The 21,164-nt window shown below is 37.2% G+C and overlaps 1 protein-coding gene across 1 annotated transcript in view; it reads left to right on the forward strand.

Annotated features, from left to right (window-relative positions):
* Positions 1-21,164, forward strand: part of NPHS1 (NPHS1 adhesion molecule, nephrin) — a 1,231,105-nt gene that overhangs the window by 447,321 nt on the left and 762,620 nt on the right. The window contains exon 9 of the mRNA XM_044079328.1: positions 7,740-7,864. Within this exon, the coding sequence (XP_043935263.1) occupies positions 7,740-7,864 (125 nt within the window). The remainder of the gene's footprint in view (positions 1-7,739; positions 7,865-21,164) is intronic.

Raw genomic sequence — 21,164 nt, forward strand, 5'->3', positions numbered from 1 at the left:
AACTTTTGACCAACATGTGTTCACTGTTGTAAGAAAGTTCTTCTATATTACACAATTTATAAACAAAGGGACTGTATCTGGCTCTAGTGATGTTATTGTTCTTCTTCATTCAGTCGTCATTATTCCAGTCTTTGAGTATAATGTTTTTTTTGTCATGTACCTGTTGAATAATAACTGGAACACCCACAGAAATACTTTACTAAAAGGATACAGGGCCTGTACAATATGCCCTACATGGACTGACTCAAAACCTTGTCATTATATTTGGTATCCAATAGGCTGCTAAGATGTGATCTGTGTATGGCATACAATCCTATGACCTAATACTGATGGATTTACTGCACATCAGTAAGTCAAATGGCATCAGAAATACTCAGTCTAGAGATCTAAACCTTTTTTGTAACATCAACAGAGCAGTTTGGAGGGACAGTTTTATCTTGTAGAGGATAAGGCTGCTTTAGAACAGACTGCCCATCAAGTAAAACAAAACTCATCCCTGTCCATATTCAAGTACAACATGAACTTATGGATGGGAAATAGAAAATATACCCCAGGACTGCCTCCTGTACTACTAATATAGAGAGACAGCTCCCAAATGTTTTATCTCATGAAGAGAGCCCCCTCAAATTATCAGTGGTGTGATCCTAGTTATTCTCACTAGGGGTACTATTTGTAATAGTAATATTAATAATTATATATAATAATATTTAGGGGTAATTTGTTTAGTTCTAAGTTCTGTTGCAGTGAGACTGCCAGTTGTTTTAACTGCTTAACCTGGATTGTAGAATTCAAGTGTTAAAGTATAGAACTTCTGTTTAGCTATATTTTCATATCTCAGTTAGTTTGATTATTTCAGCTACAAAATGGCACATGTTTTACTACATGAACTACAGCAGACATTTTTATTTTCAATTGTTTTTACACTAAGACATCATGGTTAATAGTTTTACCATTGTTATGTGAAAGTGTTATAGCAGAAGTAATTTACTGAACTTTTGTCTCACATTGTTACTGCTCTAATCTGTAAAGTTAATAGCATATGTACTTTGTTTTATTTTTTTTCTGTACTTTTCATATTTTATCTCAACTAACTCCTGTCTAGCTGTTATCAGTAGTTGCATGTATAGTACCTCTGTTGTTTTTGTTTTTTCCCTAGTTTTTATATTCAGCACACTCTTACCCCTCCTGTTTTCCCTAGATTTTAAAGCAAAGTGTCTTCCCTCAGGACTGTGTCTACCTTTACTGATACTGCTCCAACTCCTGGAATTACGCCTGTGCTCTATTGTATAGCCAGTTTACACTAAAAGTATGTTCTAAGCTCATACCACAAATTAGTCTTACTTTGTCTAATGTACAGGATACCTGCATACCACTGAGAGCCCCCCCCCATACTCAGCTGTTTAGAAACCTTGCCTCTGTCTCTCTCTCTGCCATCTATGAATTAGTCACTACCCTAGTGTCAACTCTCTCTTAGTTAGCTATACTCTTTTTGTTTTCCTGTTTGTGGTTTCCTTTTAACTGTTTTTATCTTACTGCAAATACCTGTGTACACCTCGCTATTACATCTCTTCCTTCTCTGTCTACACCTCCCCACCTCTTCTACTTACCTGCTGACTCTCACTGTGTGCTCCTTACTGTTTCCCTCCTGCCCTGCTGATTGTTTCTTGTGGTGACTCTTCCTGGCCAATCCCGCTCCGTTCACTCCAAAACCACCCTTCCCCCATATCATTTCCTTTATACCTAGCAATCTAATCCCTTCCTCCCCTAACTCCACCCCTTCCTGTCTGCTATAACATTCTAAACACCTCACCCTCCCCTACTAATCACTTCATAGTTTAGTTTGCTGAAAATCCTCCTTCAGTCTACATATCCCCTAGTCCCCCTACAGATTGTTTCACTTAAATTTTACTTCAACTCTCTAACAGGTCCAATAACTTACTTTTCCTAGTCCCTTACCCACTCCTCACTCCATCCCAATCCTACTTCCTCACCTTAGGCCATGGCTTTTGCAGCCCTCTCTATTTTCCTCTTGCCTCCATTACTTCTCCTTCTCATTCTTACATCTTGTACTACTCCATTACCACCTGTCCACAGAGATCCCACTAATCCCCATACTATCTCTGCAGTACTCTATTACAATCTCCTCCTCTATCTTACATCTTGTACTACTCCATTACCACCTGTCCACAGAGATCCCACTAATCCCCAAACTAACTGTTTCTCATCTCTGCAGTACTATGTTACTATCTCCTCCTCTGTCTTACATCTTGTACTGCTACATTACCACTTGTCCATAGACATCCCAGTAATCCCCACACTAACTGTTCCTCATCTCTGCAGTACTCTATTACAATCTCCTTCTTTATCTTTTCCATGAACATCCCTCTGCCTAAAATCAAACTTTCTCCCCCTCACTCTCTAGCATCTAAAACCAAGACTAAGGACTTAACTTACAACCCATTTAATTTCAAACTTTACCAACTTCATGTAGCCCTGCTTCTATCAGGGGATATACATCCAAATCCTGGACCCATCCATCACCCCACCATGCATAACTTTACCTCTCCCAACTTAATAAACTCATCCTCTCCAAACAAAAATATTTCCTTTTACTCTATGAATGCCCATAGTGTTCTAAACAAAGTTAGTGAAATCCATGCCTGGATAGCCTTCCACACCCCTGATGTCATCACCCTAACAGAGACTTGGCTAAAACCCCAAACCTCTGATAAAGACATTCTCCCCCTGGTTATAATATACTCCACATAGATCACAAAAACAAAAAAGGGGGTGGTGTTGCCATCCTCTATTCCAAACACCTCACCATTACAAGTATTATGAAACCTATCCCATCCTTTTCTCCTGCTGAACTACTTACAGCTAACCTTAAAATAAATGACCACACCACTATCACAGTAGCAGCCATCTAAATTCCTCCAGGGGACAACATTCCTCTGCTCAAAAATATTCTTTCATACTTTTCTCAACACATCCCCAATGAAACTATCCTCCATGGGATGTCAAAATTAACTGGTTAACTTTCAGTAATCCAGACTCTAATACTCATATTAATTTATATGGCTTTACACAGCTAATCTCCCAACCTACCCATACAAACAACTCTCACACATCTAGTACTCTTATCGATTGGGTACTTGTATCTAATCCTTACAAATATCATAACCCTGAAACCCTACCAAACACCCTGAGTGATCACTGCCCTATAAAAGTGCTTAGATTCACTCCCCACATCTGAAAACCTCCTAAATTTATCACTTGTCATAAACTCTCTAACTTCCATCCAGAAACCTTTATTGCACTCCTTTCTAAAGTAAACTGGAAATTCCTTACCCAACTCCCAATAGAAGAAGCAGTCCTAGCTTTCAGCTCCACCTTCCTTAGCATCTTAGACTCACTTGCTCCCCCTCGCAAAGTCCAAATTAAGTCCTCCATATCTCCGTGGCTTTCGAAAGCCACTCATACCCTTATGATAACTAGAGACAAACTATGGAAAAAATGGTCACAAACTAAGCTCTCTACAGACTTGCAAAAATATAAAGAACTCAGAAATCTGACAAAAAAACACATGAACAAAGATAAAAAAGACTTCTGTAATAAACCTCCTACAGCCCTAAAATCTAACCCTAAAAAATTCTGGAACTCTATTAACCAAATATTACATCCTGGTAATCTTAGCTCCCCCAATCCATGCCCAGAAAAGACATCTGAAGAAACTGCCACTATCTTCAATACCTATTATATCGATTCAATATCTAAGCTACTGAACCCTAACCCAAATTACTAACATCTCCAACTTTTCTGAACCTACTCCTAATACTATCTCCTCAAATACCTTCTCCCTCACACCTGCACCTACTAGCTACATCAAAACTCTACTCTCTAAATTAAAACCATGCTCAGTATCAGCTGACAATATTCCTTCCACTTTTCTTCTACTAGCACCTGACTCTCTTGCTCTCCTTGTATCTATCCTAATTAATCACTCCTTCTCTGAATCTAAAGTCCCTTCCATCTGGAAACAATGCTACACTCTACCTATACACAAAGCAGGTAACTCCTCTGATATCTCTAACTTTAGACCTGTCACTATCCTCTCCCTGCTCTCTAAAGTACTAGAAAAATGTATTCACAAACAAGTTATGCAGTATCTAATACAGGAAAATCTGCTTACACCCACTAAACATGGCTTTAGACCCAAACATAGCACCACTACAGCTCTGTTATCCTTCCTCAACACTATCTCTATATCCATGGATGACCATAAACTTATTTCTTGCCTATTTTTGGACCTCCCAAAAGCTTTTGACACTGTCTCACACTCTCTTCTGCTGCAAAAAGTGCATAACCTCAACTTCTCCTTTGATACTGTTGCATGGTTCTCCAGCTAGCTCACTGATAGATCTCAATCAGTGAGATGGAACTCTGCACTCTACCTTCCTCTCCCTGTCAAAATGGGTGTACCTCAAGGGTCTATCCTAGGGCCTTTACTTTTGAATATTTTTACTAATCAGCTGTATACCTCCTGTCCTCAATCATCTTTAGTGCAATATGCAGATGACTCTACAGTCATCACCACAGCCAACTCTCCCTCTAAGCTCTTCTCAGCTACTCAGGCATCTTTTAACTTGGTTGAAACATGGATCTCCAACAACCAGCTCATTCTTAACCCTAATAAAACAAAGCTGTTACTCTTCCTACCTAAAAAGTTCATAAATATTAAACCCTCCTTCTCCATACAGTCCGTTAACAACACTCCCATTCAGGTAGAATCCAGTACTAAGCTCTTAGGCATAACCATCGACGATCATCTTAAATTTGACTTGCATGTTAATAACTGTATCAAAAAGACTCATTCAGAACTAGGGCTCCTTTACCGTAACAAGAAATTCCTTACCTCTGAAGCCAAGATTACTCTCTCTCTTACCTACCTTCTACCCAGTCTAATGTACAATTCTCAAATTCTCACAAATCGTAACTCAGCATGTCTGACCAAACTCGAATCTACCTACAGCAAGGTAGCTAGATTTGCTGCCCAACAAACCTACAGATCCCATCACTGTCTCTCTCTAAAACACCTAAACTGGCTTGAATTACCCAACCAGCTTCTTCTCTCTCAGCTCCAGATCATCCATTCTATCCTATTATCCTATACCAGCCTTCCTACTGCCCAGCATTATCCCCTCTCGTCTCCCATTATTCTCCCTCCAGACCTCTCCGAAGCTCTAACCAAGACATACTACAAATCTACAAACCCAAGTCTAAATTTGGACACAACATGTACAGCTATCACCCCACTATTGCCTGGAATAGGCTCCCACTAGAATTCAGGACCCTTACACATCCTAAACAACTTAAGACAGCCACCAAAAAGCACTTTAAAGGTCACTGGTCCTGCCACTGCACTCTCCCTCCTTAACATCCCCTACTTCTCATACCTTAATCTACATTCTGCCCTTAACTCATTCTTCTCACTAGCTCTCTCTAATCTTCCTTGACTACTCTTTCTACTGTCTTCTAAAATCTATTAAGCAAATAGCCTCAGAGAAACATTCTATTGTAATTGTCTTGCCTTCATGCAACCACATCATGATAAAACTAGGTTTTTGTAACCACTTACCCCAAAAACTATATTCATCTTAATGACATATTTCTTTTTATACATCTTGAAATATTTATGCTATACTCCTGATTATTGACACTGTATAACATTATATTGCTACTTAATGTCTTGTAATAATCCTGTAACATTGTTATTAATGCTAATTTGTAATGAAAATTGTATAATATGTTGGAGCTTTTCCCTATGGGCCTCCACTGAAAAAGGGCTCTTCAGCTCAGTCGGACAATCACGGTCAACAAATGTAAAATAAATAAATAAATAAATAATATATAATTATCTATCATGGGATGTGTAAGCATACCTCTCAGCTGTCCAGATTTCACAGAATGTCCAGATTTTTGGCCCATATTTTTGGTCTGCTCCTCATAAAATTTGGGTTTTTCTGGCAAATCATTAGGATGATTTGAGGATTAAAGTCACTAAATAATGACATATATTTCAGTTTTAGACTCCATATTCTTCAGAAAATGTATGTTAAAACAAGCTCTGTTACTCTAGCAACTTTCTAAGTTTATAAAAGTAATATTTAAAATATGCCCCTATTTTTGGACCCTTGCCCCCCCCTTTGTTAGTCTTTTTACAGATTTCTTGCTCTAAGAAGTTGAGAAGTATGTGTGTAAAGCCAATCTAATACCAAATGGGACAGGTTAATTCAAGCATCGAAAGGGAAATTAACCAGGCTTAAAATAACCCACAAGAGCCTTTAGCCTAGTACTTACCTATGAACCTATATGATCACACCTAAGCAGATTGCAAAATGAATTACATTCAGACTGCCTGCTTCTATCTTCTAAGATAGAATATTAGAAAAGGGAATATTTAAAACACATCCCTATTTTTCAAGTTGTGGCACTGTTCAAAGAAGAATATGACAGGTCTTTCATATTTGACAGGGTACCACATAAAAAATAACTAAAAGATAGATAGACCAAAAGCTAGTCCATGGAAAAATCACTGGCTAGACAATAAGACACAAATGGTATTAGTTAACAGAAGTTTCTTAAATGAAAATATGGTTGCCATTGGAGGGCTAGATGGGGGAGCACTTTGGACAAGTGCTTTCAGTGTCTGTATAAAAGATACTGCAGAAAACCTACAAAGAAGCTTCTGTTTCTCCCACAAAATCAGATTTCTGCAACAGGGCTGGCACAAATGAATGTGAAAAAAAAGGATGACAACTTTACCAGCAGAACTAGAAGCATCTTGTAAAATATGGCAGTTGAAATTCAAATGCAGGAAATAAAATAAAGCATCTATGACGGGAAACCGAACAGATGAGCATATTTGTTGTTGAAGGAGAACAGCTGCAATTCACACCATACATGCTTACTCAAATTTTTTGAGCCTTAGGAAAAATGCTTATTCTATCAAATGCTACTGAGAAGATTATTGGATAAATAACAGAAGGTTCAAACACAGAAAACCTCAATAATAAAAATAAAATAAACAGAACTGCAGCCTGTATAACATTACATATAATGTCTATCACATAAACGTCTGTGTTACTAATAGAGTGTTTGCTGCTACATTCAAGAGTAACAGAGTGATATATACTGAAAAATAAACATTGTGGTGATAAGGATACTAGAAGAAAATCCTAGGAGCTCATGACGTGCATACCAAAAGACTGAAGAAGCAATGGGGGACACAACATGGGTATGTGAGACCATGTATTTAAAATGTTTGGGAATATACCTCGAGAGTAAGGATATATGTAATGAAAGGTCACAACAATTCTAAGAATAATTAGTTTCAGTATGAAGTTAAGGAGGTTTTCACTATATTCAAATCTTGATAGCTGACAGCTAGATATAATGGAATGCTAACAACTGGAGATAAGAATTAAACAGTTTCATTCATTAACATCTGGAGTGTCTAGAAATGAAAAAGAGTGCAAAATGGAGGGGTAGCGAAAGCACGCTAGTCAACACGCACCCAATAGACAACATTATCTTATAAGATTCTGTTTTTTAACTATACCACCTCAAAATGTATAAGGTAGCAATCTTACAGCATTTAAAATGTACTTCATAGTCAAAATGATATGTCTGTGTCTAATGTGCTTTTACATTTCATATTTTATATTTCTTTTACACAGACCCTCCTCAGAAGATCTGGCTTGAAGGTCCATCTCAAGGGAAGCAATTCCGTGCAGGAACAAAGGTAAAACTGACCTGCTTAGCCAGTGGTGGAAATCCTCCAGCATCACTTAAATGGTACAAGGTAAGGCATTTGCACATATCTCTCACCTTACACAAATGGGCACATACATACATACACAAAGCAAATAGATGCAAATAAACACTATATGCTGTTGTACAGGTTGTACCTAAATATGCACCCCCCCCCGTCTGTTTGTCTCTCTCACACACACCACACGCACATTCCCACCTACAGATGCAGAGATTCATAGCTTGCTACTAGGTGATAGACAAGTCAAAACCTTTGAAGCTTTGCCATTGCAATCCCATTGATATACCCAGCTACTTACTCTACCTGTCCAAAAGTGACGGGGAAGCTAGGCTTTGGGTAAATATGCAGTTTCCTATCCACTGATCTGAGTTAAATTTGAAGATAGTAGCATCATACTTTGCTTTAAAGAAAGTATTAGTTTGTTCCAAAGTCTGGGAATTCTTCAGAAGAGATAGCTGCCATAACAAGTGCTGCTTATGCAACAAATAAAATTTGATCACTTTATCTTGTGATTGTATTGCTACAAGCTTTGCAGATGTGTAGTATAACAACCAGGACTGGGTCATTTTCAGCTTTCTGATGCTGAACGAGAGGCAGCCACCAAAGCTGATAATGAATAATTTTATTACCAGGTTAGCGGTTTCACACAATAAGTGCTTCTTCAGACCATATCTGCACAATAAAACTCAAGAGTATAAATAGTAAAAATGATAAAACAATCATTCACTTATGCTATCAATAAAATAATTAATAAACAATTTGTGTGACCTTAAGGCCGGTTTTAAAGATATATTACCATTAAGACCAAGCCCCCTAATCCCATATCTACCTGCGGAGTAATTGTCTATTTTAGCTCATCCATCTCTGTTTTGTTTGAGACATTATCCCCCCTAGGATCTTTATTTGTTAACTGTAACACCATAAAACAAAAACTATGCTTATCAAAATCAGCAATATGTTTCATAAGGGCATTAGACAAATCCTTTCTGTGTATATCTTACAGATGTTTGACAATTCTTTCTTTAAGGGAACAGTTTGTCTTCCCAATGTAAAAACATGTACGATTCTTGCAGGTAGAAAGATAAACCAAGTCCCTGCTTCTACAATCAGCCTACAGCTTTAGAAAATATTTCCTGCCAGTTGGATGTATAAAAAATTGTGTAAGTGAGAGATAAACTCACATACCTTACAATTACGGCACAGAAAAGTGCCTATTCTGTCCAATCTGGCAGTTAAATGTTAAGGTGTATTCATAACATAACCTACATTTAAGTGAGAGACCATTCTTAAAGTAAAAACTAGGTTGATTGCCTGTGACTTTCTATATGCCTTCATCGGCCATCAGAATAGGCCAATTTCTTCTAGTAATGTCACAAACAAGACTTACATCATTAGACTATTTGAAATCTACTTTAGTATTATTTGATTTCCTCATTAACAACATCTAAACTCCGATTATTAGATTCCCATTTATCAGAAAAATGCAGTCTAGCCTTCACCTTTTTCATAGAATGCATTTCATCTACAGATTCAACAATCTTCTTAGATGCATAGCCTCTACCCACAAAATCATCATGTAGTGTACTAAAAGCACCTTCCAGGCTCACTTCATCTGTATGCAGTCTAGAAGTTCTCACGTATTGCCCCTTCACCACATTTCCATAAACTTGGCAAGGGTACATGCTTTTATGATGTAAAGTGATATTTCTTCAGCATGGTTTCCTATACATACTAGTTTTAACATTACCTTCACCATCTTTGTTAAGACAAACATAAAAAAAAATCCATCTCAATTCAAGATTTAGTCATGTAAAATGTTAAAAATGTTGTACTATTGCTTCAATAAGCAATAAAATTATCTAGGGCCACTGCAGTCCCATCCCATAACATACTGTAAATGCATCATCCATGAACGTTCTGTAATATTTGATGTGTTTAGAAAAACTATTAGCAAATAACACATGCTCAGATTCCCATTGTGCCATTACCATATTGGTGTGACTACCAGACTATCAGTATAGACAGTACCCATAGCTACGCCCAGTTATTGCAAATAAAAATATTCATTAAAATAAAAACATTGTTAGTGAGAATAAGATCCAAGAGATGGCATATCAAGTGTTGGGAAGGACAGAAATTAATGTGTTGTTGACTCAGGTGGGGAAAGGCATTATTTGACTGAAGGAGTTTGCAATGTTAAAGCCAAGAAAGCAGTGAGCATATAGATTTGTAAAAGTGTATGTTTACTAGTTTATGGAGGGGTAGTTCCCTAGAAAGATGGTATTTGGGTTGATGAAGAGACACTCCAGTTTATTAAGATAGAGTTTGTATTTTGCTGGTGTTAATGGATTTTTGCAGTGAGCCAGGAGGTGGTGTAAGCTCTTGTTTACTGATATTAGGATATGAAGGATGCTGATGTCATTGTCTTGGGTGACTAGTGCACAGATGAAGGTATTTCAGGTAAAGAGAGACAAGCCACTGCTAGTGCTACTGCTATCTACACTAGCAGGCCTGTATGTATGGTAGCAGAAAATGCAGGCAAAGAGTGAGTGCTGTCACTGCTCTGGAGCCAGGATTCAGTGGCCACACAGACATCCACTTTGGAGTGATAGGAAGGCTTTGATGGAGGGTGTTTTCTTATTATGGCTCAGAACATTGACCAGTACTTTGCTGGCATTTGCCAGGTTATTTACTAGGTCCACAACCTGAGTAGACTGACAGTCTTCAAAAAGGCATTATGGCAGTAGAGAAATTCCTAACCAATATACAAAATCCCAGAGAATACTGGTGAAGGCAATCCTTGCAGAAACAAACAGGATGGTTTTTCATTTCTTTTCAGTCTGAATCACATTAGCCTTTCTCAGAATAACATTAATAAATTAGTCAGTTATTAAAGTCAGCCATCTTTTGCTTATATCGTGACATCATTGTCAGGGATGGCAAGATACTTCTCACATCTAATTTTTTGCTAGCTTTACAGACATTTTCAGGGAGCTCTATCGTGTCCATCTTCTTATAGTGTAAGGGGGTGTAATAAAAGTCAGTCACACCCACATGAATAAGGACCATGTTTTATACATACTTAGAGTAACAGGACCTCTTTGTCCAGATGATATGGCAGATTCTTGCACCTGAGAGGCATCTGAAAGTTACCCTGTCTTTGCCTAGCCTAATAAATGATGCAGTGTTGTGCTAAAATATAGTCACCTATAACAAGTACATTACCATTGTGAATTGACTGCTCTCATAACCCAACATTCTTGGTCAAATAACTTTGGATCTATTGTCTGAGGTGGTAATGGAAGAAGCTATTTAAAGTATTGAATGGCCGTTAGTGTCTTACAGAGGTTTATCTGTGGTACAAGTATCTACAGTGCCATACTCTGGAGGTCTGTGGTTTTGGAAGTGGTTTGTTGAATCTCAGCTGAGGAAGGCTTAATGATTTCCTTTTCTGTGTGTAGTTATGGTACTAGTATTGATATTGATACCCAATTTGTATTAGACATTTGCCTCTACCTGTTGAGCTTGCTAAGATAATATTTCATATCTGGACTCATTCTGCTCATTTTGTAGTAAATGCAAATAGATATCAGCAAAATGCAGCAGTTTATACACTGCCTCAAGCTGCCTATTGTAAGAAGTCTGGCAGCAGATGAGGAAGAGACAGATTGAGGCTCCACAGATGTTATATATTTTGATGACCATTGGTCTATGTTGGGGGAGTTATGTACAATACAAAGGAACAGTGAAGCAATGTAAACAGTGCAACATGATATAATATAGTAGCAGTATGATATGTAAGAAGTCAGTGAATCCAGTAACAAGACAGTGCAAAACAGTACATCTCTATGTGATACAGTGCAATATAGTATAATGATACCATACAGGACAGTACAGTATTGGTACAGTTCAGTGCAGCTCAATACAAGATAGCAGAATACAGTACAGTATTATAATCATTATCTGAACAGCAGACACAAATGCTTCAGCAAAATAAACCAAGAGATGTCAATAAAACCATAACATAAGAGCACTGAGCAGTAGGCGGGGCTATCACAATGTGATGATTAATGCAGTGCCACTGTTTTGTTGCATGAGTGAGCAGTAATGACACATGCCATATCACAATAATCCAAAAGCCATAAATACAACTATCTACAAGATTTTGTGTCATTTTTAATAAAATAAGCAAAATGGCACAAGATTATATGGGGATTAATACAGTAGTAAAATGTTACAGGGTATGTTAGGAACACTAGGCAAAGTTGTCACAGTAATAAATACAGTGCATAAAAGTAAAAGTAATGAAGAAAGGTATAATGACACCTTTACAACAAAGGTGAAATAGAGCACAGCAGTAAACAACCAACTACAGCAAGGATGCAATATATCAGGTCTGCAAATATTCAGCCACTTCTGAAAAGTAGACAGCAGGGACTGATAATTTTTGATACTAAATCCAGCTTCACTAGTGTCCAGATGGTGCTACATACTGCTGCCACATGCATCCAATTGCATCCAGCCATACTTGAGTACTAGGGTGTATTAGTCCAGGGAGTAGGGGTTAGGAAAAATAGGATAGTTATTCACTACTGTGCTATGGACACTGTGCTGTATATTCCACAAATTATCTATGCAGCACCTCTCAGCCATAGATGTTATGAGATGGTTTGCCAAGGCAAATCTGGTAGAGTTCAAGATAAGTGTTTGTATTTCAGCTCAGCATAATAGAGTGGTTACATTTGCAAAAATCATCAAGTTTGAACAGTCCACAAGATGGAATAGAGCAATTAAAGTTGCTACTGCTATGTAGCCAACTGTAATGCAATTCAGAAACAACAGCAGTAGTCCCTTCACCCAACAGGGACAGTTTCTGATGGAGAATTGCCACAGTACAATTTCTAATATATAAAGTAAATAATAAGGTTACTTCTAAGATGTTATGCAACTGTTTTTCAAGTCAAATCAATTAGTATAGTTTATGGCAAGTTAACTATACTACAGCCCATCACAATAGATTGAAAACCAGTATTCATCCAATGCTGTATGTAGAAATGATACCTCGCATGAAAGGGTCTTGTACTTCAGAAACAAACTGGGATAAACTTCTGTATAACATTTTTGGTAAAGTAGCATTTACTCAACATCATCAACACATACTTGTAGGAAACCTACTGGAATAGGTAGAACTAAACAGTGCAAGAAACAGATGCTGAATGTACCAGTGTGGATATGATAAAGGATAAAGGGATAAGGGACCATTTACCAGTTTCATCAGATTATGTATTTTATCCAAATGGCATCAGGAATGGAAATGGTGGAGAACAAAGCATTAAGATTACATGTGCTTCATCTGACCATACAGACAGATTCAGTCACATGGTTCTTTAAATTCTCTTTTTGTTGAAGGTTCAAGGTCCCTGCAAAAGAAATACTTCAAAGAATTTAGAATGGACCTGAAAAAACAAAACCTAGAGAGTCTGATACCCATAAGGAAATGTATTTGGTTTAATGGCAATAAAGAGGTTGTAGTTTCTCTTTTACATATCTAATGTATAACACTTGATATGCTAAAATTATTTTTGATCAACGAAAACATGTTTCTGAAAGGATAATATTCACAATAACAGCTATTAGCCCTTGATGCCTTCTGGTATATCATCAGCCATGTTAGTGACAGCTAGTGCATACCAAACTGCATACAAGTAGCAGCTTGCTATGCTGTTAATAAAGAACGTGCATAGGGGCCAAAGAGAGAAAAGTAACATTTATCAAAAATAACCAGTCACAGGACAAAGGTTTTACGGAGTCCTGTTCCATTATTCTCCTGTGCATTGAAGCCACACCACCTTTTAGTACAAAGACAATATTTTTCATGGATAATTTCCACTACGCATCTCTAAATATACTTACTAGAATGCTAAACACAGAGTTCTACAGATGGAACTGAAATCAAAATTCCATAGACAAAATGCCACAGATAGAATTCGGTACATAAACTTTAGTAATCTTTTTATAGAAATCTTTGCTTACAATTATACTTTTAAAGACAGAATACCACACCAACAATATACACATTCTAAACAAACAATTAAATATAGAAAGAATTCTCAAAAATAAACTAATCAACTTCTAATCAAATAATTCTACACCTATAATTATTCAGATGAAATTCTAAATGTTGAACACTAAAAAAAAAACAGTTTTACAGATGGCATTCAGAACAAAATTCTGCAATTATAAACTGAGAATTCTGTGGACAAAATTAAATGACATATATAAATTAAGTTCTAAATACAAAATTGTAAATATAAAATTCTAATATAGAATTTGAATCAAAGAACTTTACAGATGGAATTCAAAAATTAGAACTCTGCAGTGAAAAATGTAAGCACATCACTGTACAGATAGAATTCTACACATAGAGTTCTATAGATAGAAATATAAACAGAGAAATATACAGAGTTTTTAATACAATTTTTACAGTGTTCCACAGACATAATTCTAATTGGACTTTAACAAGAATTCTACACATATAATTTCAAATAAGGAATACCACAGACAATCTTGTAAACTGAATTCTACATCTGAGATTTTAAACACAGAATTCTACACTAAATGCTGAAGATATGATTCTGAATACATATTTCTAAATAGACAACTCTAAACATAATATTTTAATACAAACAATTCTGCAGACAATTTTAGATGCAGAATTGCAAACACTGAATTCTATGAAAAGCATTCTAAACAAAGCCTTCTACATTTAAAATTACACATATGAAATTCGAAGCACATAATTCTACAGACAGAATTCTAAACATAAATTCCAGTTAGCATGTTAAACACAGAATGTAAGACACTGAATTTGTTCTGTAGTGCTCTGTACTTATAATTCTAAGGGCACATCTACACACAAATTTGTAAATGCAATACTCTAAAGTTCTTTCTACAAAAAGAGTTTTTAACACAGAATTGTGGAGGTAAAATTAAAAGCACACAAATCTACAGATATGATTCTTGAACTTGAACTGTATACTTAGAATTCTTCAATTTGAATTATAAACAGGTAATTCCATGCATATAATTTCAAACTCAGAATCCTAAAAAACAAAATTGCATAAACAAACTACAGTCATAAATGAATTATAATCAGATACTTATAAAAACAAAGTTCAAATCAAACATTCTACAGACAGAATTTTAAATATAGATCATCAAATGATTCATAACACTGTTATAGTCAGATACTTTTACCTGTTTCTGTGACCTCAGAATTAGTATCCATAGCGACTGGGAAATGCCGTCTTTATACATAGTGAGTGGGGAATGTGGTCTTGCTTTCACATTGGGGTGCAGGAAAGCACATCCCCTGTATAAAAAATGGTTAGAGGCATATGGGGATTAATGCTTGGGTTTGCAACTGAACAATTTGTATAATATTTTGGCTGTGATTAATTACACCTTTATTAAGTGACATGCAATTAATCATAATAAAGCCATACCAGTCATTGCCAGTGCAGTTCTTAAGTGTCCACTTGTACAGATAAAACTCTATGAAGATCTATGGTGAAATTTCTAAACCTGGAATTGAAAACAGTGAATTCTACAGAGAGAATTGTACTGACAGAATTTTAAATACATAATCCTGAACACAAAATTCTACAGAGGAAATTCTGAACACATAACACAATTTAACAGATGAAATCCTAAACACGTTATTTAAAACACAACATTTTGAACACATACACCTACAAATAACATTCTAAACCAAGAATCCTGCAAGTATATCTCTGAATAAATCATTAAGTCAAAACTCTTAAAGTAAAAATGATAGAATTAAATGCTTCCTGTGTGACCATCTAAGCTACTACTTAGCTGGGACCTAACTTACTGTTCCAAACTATTTAGAAAATCAACTCAATAAAAAAAAACAAAACAATAACAAATAAATAAACATATGCATTTTGCATGGGGACAATCCCCTTAAACTTCACCATGCTTTAGCAAGTACCACATTTCTCTAAACCTACATATACCAGCTCCATGGTTACACAAACATGAAGGAAACAACTCCGAAAATACAAGAATCACTGCAAGAGCACACTTAAAAAGATACACTGTCAATGTTTTTGTAAGAAAAACAGAGGTTAATGAGCTCAGCTTCACTGAGCCATACTAGCTGAGTTGGTTCTTTATCCAGTTTGTACTCAAAACAGTACAGAAGCCAAATTCTACAGATAGAGCTCTGAACATATCATTCTACACATACAAGTGTAAAGACAGAAATGTAAACACAGACTTCTATGCATACAAATCTAAATACAATATTCTACAGAAATAATTCTCAAAATAGAACATAGGAGGGCTTTAGGACCTTTCAGGAAACTTTCTGTGAGAACAGCAAGCCACAGAATCTTTTGCATTAGGATTTTATCCTAACATAAACTTAGGTGATTTAGTGGCAGCTAAGGATTTAGATATGGTGTCTTCACTGACATAGACTAGAGGATTGAAGCTAAAATGGAACAGAACTGACATGAGATTGAAGCATAATGAAAGTCAACTGATCTGAACAGGTGGCAAAGCAGGTGTTCATATGTGTGTGTGTGTGTGTGTGTGTGTGTGTGTGTGTGTGTGTGTGTGTGTGTGTGTGTGTGTGTACACGTGTGTGTCAGAATGACAGTGAGTGTATATCTGCACAAGTAGCTGAGAAGGTGTGTGTGTGCATGTGGCAGAGCAACCAGGGGAGTGAAGCAGAACAAACAAATGAAATAGTGAGTCCAGATTTGAATGATCAGCAAGAGGTGTGTGTGTGTGTGTGTGTGTAAGATTCCTTGGTAAGGACAGCAGTTTGGTTAATTAACTTGTTTAGTATCAAAACCTGTATCTTGGCTACAGATGACAAGAGCCCAAATTCTTAGTACCAACTACTAGACTGTTCAAAGAGGTGTGAGTTTCAGTGCTTTATCAAGGAATTGCGAGTTTTAAGGGAAGAGAAGCTTACTGTTGCTCATGCTAAGTCTCTTTTCAATGCGCACCTGTCTTGTTTAGCAAATGGCCATCAGCGTTTGTAATGCAGAATTTGAAAGCTGCGCTTACAGTACAACAGGTAGCAGACTTGCTTTGGTGCAGAAGGCTGTGGTTTCCAGTCCTACACCATGTAGGTGGAGTGCTGATACTGTGATTGTACTTTAAGGGTGGGGTGCAGTGTGGTGCTACACTACTGAGTGTGTTGTACTTTGGATGAGATACCTGGTAATGTTGAAGCTGTTGTCTGTATGCCAGACACTTCCTATTGGATTACCAGCTTACCATTTTTTCCCTTTTTTTAAATGTGACCTAGGCAATTTATTCTTCAAGGGCAGCAGGGACTGAATTTGTAAATGAAACATGGAAATGTAAAGCTGTTTGCCAGAAGCAAACTCTTCATTAGTTACAGATCTCTTTACTATGGAATTATTCAGATGAATTTTAGTTCTACAAGGCTTTTATGTATTGACTGATATTGGTGGATTGTAATGACAGATGTTTGAGTGGCCTTTTATGGTTGAAATGTTCTGAAATGTAAAACTACAAATTTAAAACACATTCTAACAAGTGGTGTTGTATTATAGAAGGGATATGCATGTATGCATGGTCCCAAAAATGTGGGCAATAGGCCTGTGGTTTGAAAACAGCCCAAAGGTAAACTTAATCCTCCGCTGGTCAGATGCATTTTCTTTTAATGTGGGTTTCAATGCCATCTCAATGAATATGAGTTTCAAGGGCTGGGAAGTTTACTGTTGAAGCTAAGTTTATTTTATTGTGAGACTGTATTGTATTGTTTAGCAATAAGCTATTTTTGTTTGTGCTATAAAATTTGAAATAAAAGTTTTAAGTTAAATCCAAATATCTTAATCATTGTAGAAGTAAAGAAAATGGTACGCACACTGAGGTTTGACAAGTGTTTATGGTAACTGTGGAGAAATAGCGAAGTGATGGGACACTGGAATGGCTGCTGGGGGTCTCCCGAACCATTACCGTGCCTAGGGCCCCATTTGACCATGATCTAGCTCTGTTATGAGTATAGAATTCTAAACACTAAGTTCTGAAATTTTGAAAACAAAACAAATTATTCTACACACAGATAGTATTTTGCAAATAAAAATATAAACACACAATTCTGCATATGGAAGTTTAAATACAAACCACAGTTGATTACAATCTCTTTTTAAGAATTGTAGACCCAGAATTCTATAGATACAATTTTTAACACAGAGTTCTATACAAAGAATTCTAAACAGAAAATATTACAGCGACAGATGTATTCGTGAATGCATGCACATTGTGCTGGAAGTGTGTTTGTGCCGCTCAGTGGTAAGAGCATTATTTAGTACTCATTAAACAGCTCTGCAAGATTTGCCCACCTCATAAGCAAGGGTAAGCAGCAGAGTATGCTAATGAAGGCATATATATAGCTGAACCGCATGCTAATTAAGCAATCCAGCATGGCAGTGCTATTCAGGAATGTATAAAGTAAGCATGCACACACAATACTGTTGTTTGGTCTCAATTCCAGTGCTCATTGGAATACAGCCGTGAACATACTTGGAAAAAGGCTCGGGGTTGCTGCTGCTATCATTAACCTGTATGTGCAACAGGCTTTAATACAAAGGGCTGTTGTTGCTGCCAGACCTTATCCTGGAAGGAGAAGAGTGATCAGACCCAGCTTTACTTATCATGGAATGCATGTTACAGAAATTGTAGAGTGATACAGGGTGAACAGGGGTACCCTAAAGGAACTATGCAACCTCTGCCACCCTCAACTAATTCCCCAGGGAAACTGTGAAGAACCCATTACAGTATGAACCAAAGTATGTGTAGCATCATGTATAGCAGCTACAGGAACTTTTCAGAGACCCACAGAGGATATATTAGAGGTGTCATAGGCCTCAACCTCTAGAGTATTATATCAATTTCTAAATGCAATGCTACAACATGCAAGGGATTATATCTAGTTTCCATGGAACCCAGAGGAAACTCTGATAAATGTTACCTGCCTTTATTGCAACATTTCTCTGAGAATGTGAACACGTTATAAAACCTGTTATATGAGTAGTAGCAATGACAAGGTTAAATTGAAGCCAAACAAATGTATTAAGCCTTTTGCATATGACTGATGTCAACAAAAGGTTATCCCAAATGTTAAACACATTTAACTTCCTACATTTAAATTCATATATTTTATTAATGCAGCTATCAATTACAGATGTATACATTATTGTCATCCTTACCAGTGACTTGTCATTGCTTTTAATAGTCATTCCCCTGCAGAAGGAAGGACCTTCCACAGACCCAGGTATTTTACAGATGCATAAGTCTGAACAGTTTCATATGCAAAGCCACAGAAATACTTATCATGGAATTAATCAAGTAAGGAACCTCCAAACACTAGCTCTGTCTCAATTTGGATTCAATCAAGGACTGGTCTTGGTTACTCAACCTGGCAGATTTTTTTGAAAAAGTCACCAGAGCAATGGGTGAAGGCAAAATGGTACACACTGCATATGTCGACACAGACAAAGCTTTTGACACAGTTCCCAACTCAGACATAGAAAAGTTAAATAACCTGGGAATAAACCATGTGTCTCTCACTGGATTGCTACCTGGCTCACAGATAGCATGCAGATAAACAAAATGAATGAAGTTTCCCCTACAAAGAGACCAGTCATCAGAGGAGTCTTCAAAGGGTTTTGTGCTGTGACCTCTCGTGTATGGCATCTACCTTTCTAAAGTAAAGGCCAATACCAAAAGGCTCTGGCTGACTTAGTTTGCAGATTACTGAAAGCTAGGAATAGTCATTAAATCCCCAAATGACTTAGCCATCTTGCAGGCAGGCTGGTCTCAACTAAATAGCTGGTGTCAAAATCATTGACTGAAACCCATTGACAAAAAAATGCATTATTGTATCCTTTGGGGTGTCATCAGCCTCAGAGAACTACCGCATTGACAATACACCCCAGGAGTTGACCCAGTTGTTCAGGATTTGGGATGTTATGAAGAAAGTGGCCTGACTTTTGACCAATATTTGCCTATTGTTATAAGAAAGCCCTTCTATACTGCACAGCTTATAATCAAAGGGTTTGTGTCTAGATCTAGGTATGTAATTGTGCCCCTTTTACTCAGCCCACATTAGGCCAATCAATGAATATAATGTCTCCTTTGACATGTATCTGTCCAGATACATGCAACAACTGGAACACCCACAGAGATTCCTTACTAAAAGAGTACAAGACTTAAACAACATGTTCTACATAGACTGACTCAAAGTCCTGTCACTATACTTGGTATCCATTAGATTGCTAGGAGGTGACCTGCATAGGACATACATACAACCTATTACTGATGGATTTACTGGATATCAGCAATTTGCATTGCATCAGAAATACTTAGTCTAGGGATCTAAACCTCTTCTGCAGCATTAGCAGAATGTTTGGATAATCAGGTATAATTTGCAGGCAATACCACCACTGTTGAACAGACTACCCATCCACATAAAACAAAGCTCATCCCTCTCTATTTTCAAGTGCAACTTAGATCTATGGATGGGAAACAGACAATTTAATAAGATCATAGGAAGTTATTAGGCTAATGGTCCTAGGGCCATTACAAGCCTAGCCAAAAGTTTATCCCCAGAAAAGAAACCTCAGTCAGCACCTGTCACCCCTGTCAGTGAGGGGCACAGGTGGAACCTCTGGGACAAATTTGTGGTTTCTCATCCACTCATAAAGGTTGCACTTGAAGAGGGTCAGCAAGGTACTCTGTTTGACTTGTATGGGAAGTGTATTCCAGAGATGCGACAGCTTCTGGGAGACAAACCTGTCTCTCCAGCAGGTTTTGTTGATGTTGCATATTAGATTTTGCCTTTCAAGTGGGTAATGAGTGATGAGTTTGACTTCTGGATATGTAGCATCTGTAGTAGGGCAGGGTCTGATATCACCTTGTACGCGAGATATGGATCCCCTCTGAGCAATCTCTATGATATCGAGTAGAGTGATAGTGATTTGAGCCTGTCCACATAGGACAGGTGTTGTATGCCATATATTCTCTTTGTGAGGTATTTCTGTGGCCTTTCCAGCTGGTGCATGTGTTTGGAGAGGTGCATACCAAACGAGGTGTTATAATCAATTGTTGGCTAAATGAGGGAGGAGTACTGAGAGGTAATAACCTCCTTTTTTCTGGATGAAAGCCCTTTACTTATGAGATGAACCATGTAAAAGGCTTTTCTGACCAGTGCCGCTACCTGATGGTTGAATGTGAGATTGTTGTGAATCTGAGTACCCAGGTC

Source organism: Protopterus annectens, chromosome 8.part0 (genome assembly GCF_019279795.1).
Source record: "Protopterus annectens isolate FY-2018-M chromosome 8.part0, PAN1.0, whole genome shotgun sequence".
Taxonomy (NCBI): Eukaryota; Metazoa; Chordata; order Ceratodontiformes; family Protopteridae; genus Protopterus; species Protopterus annectens.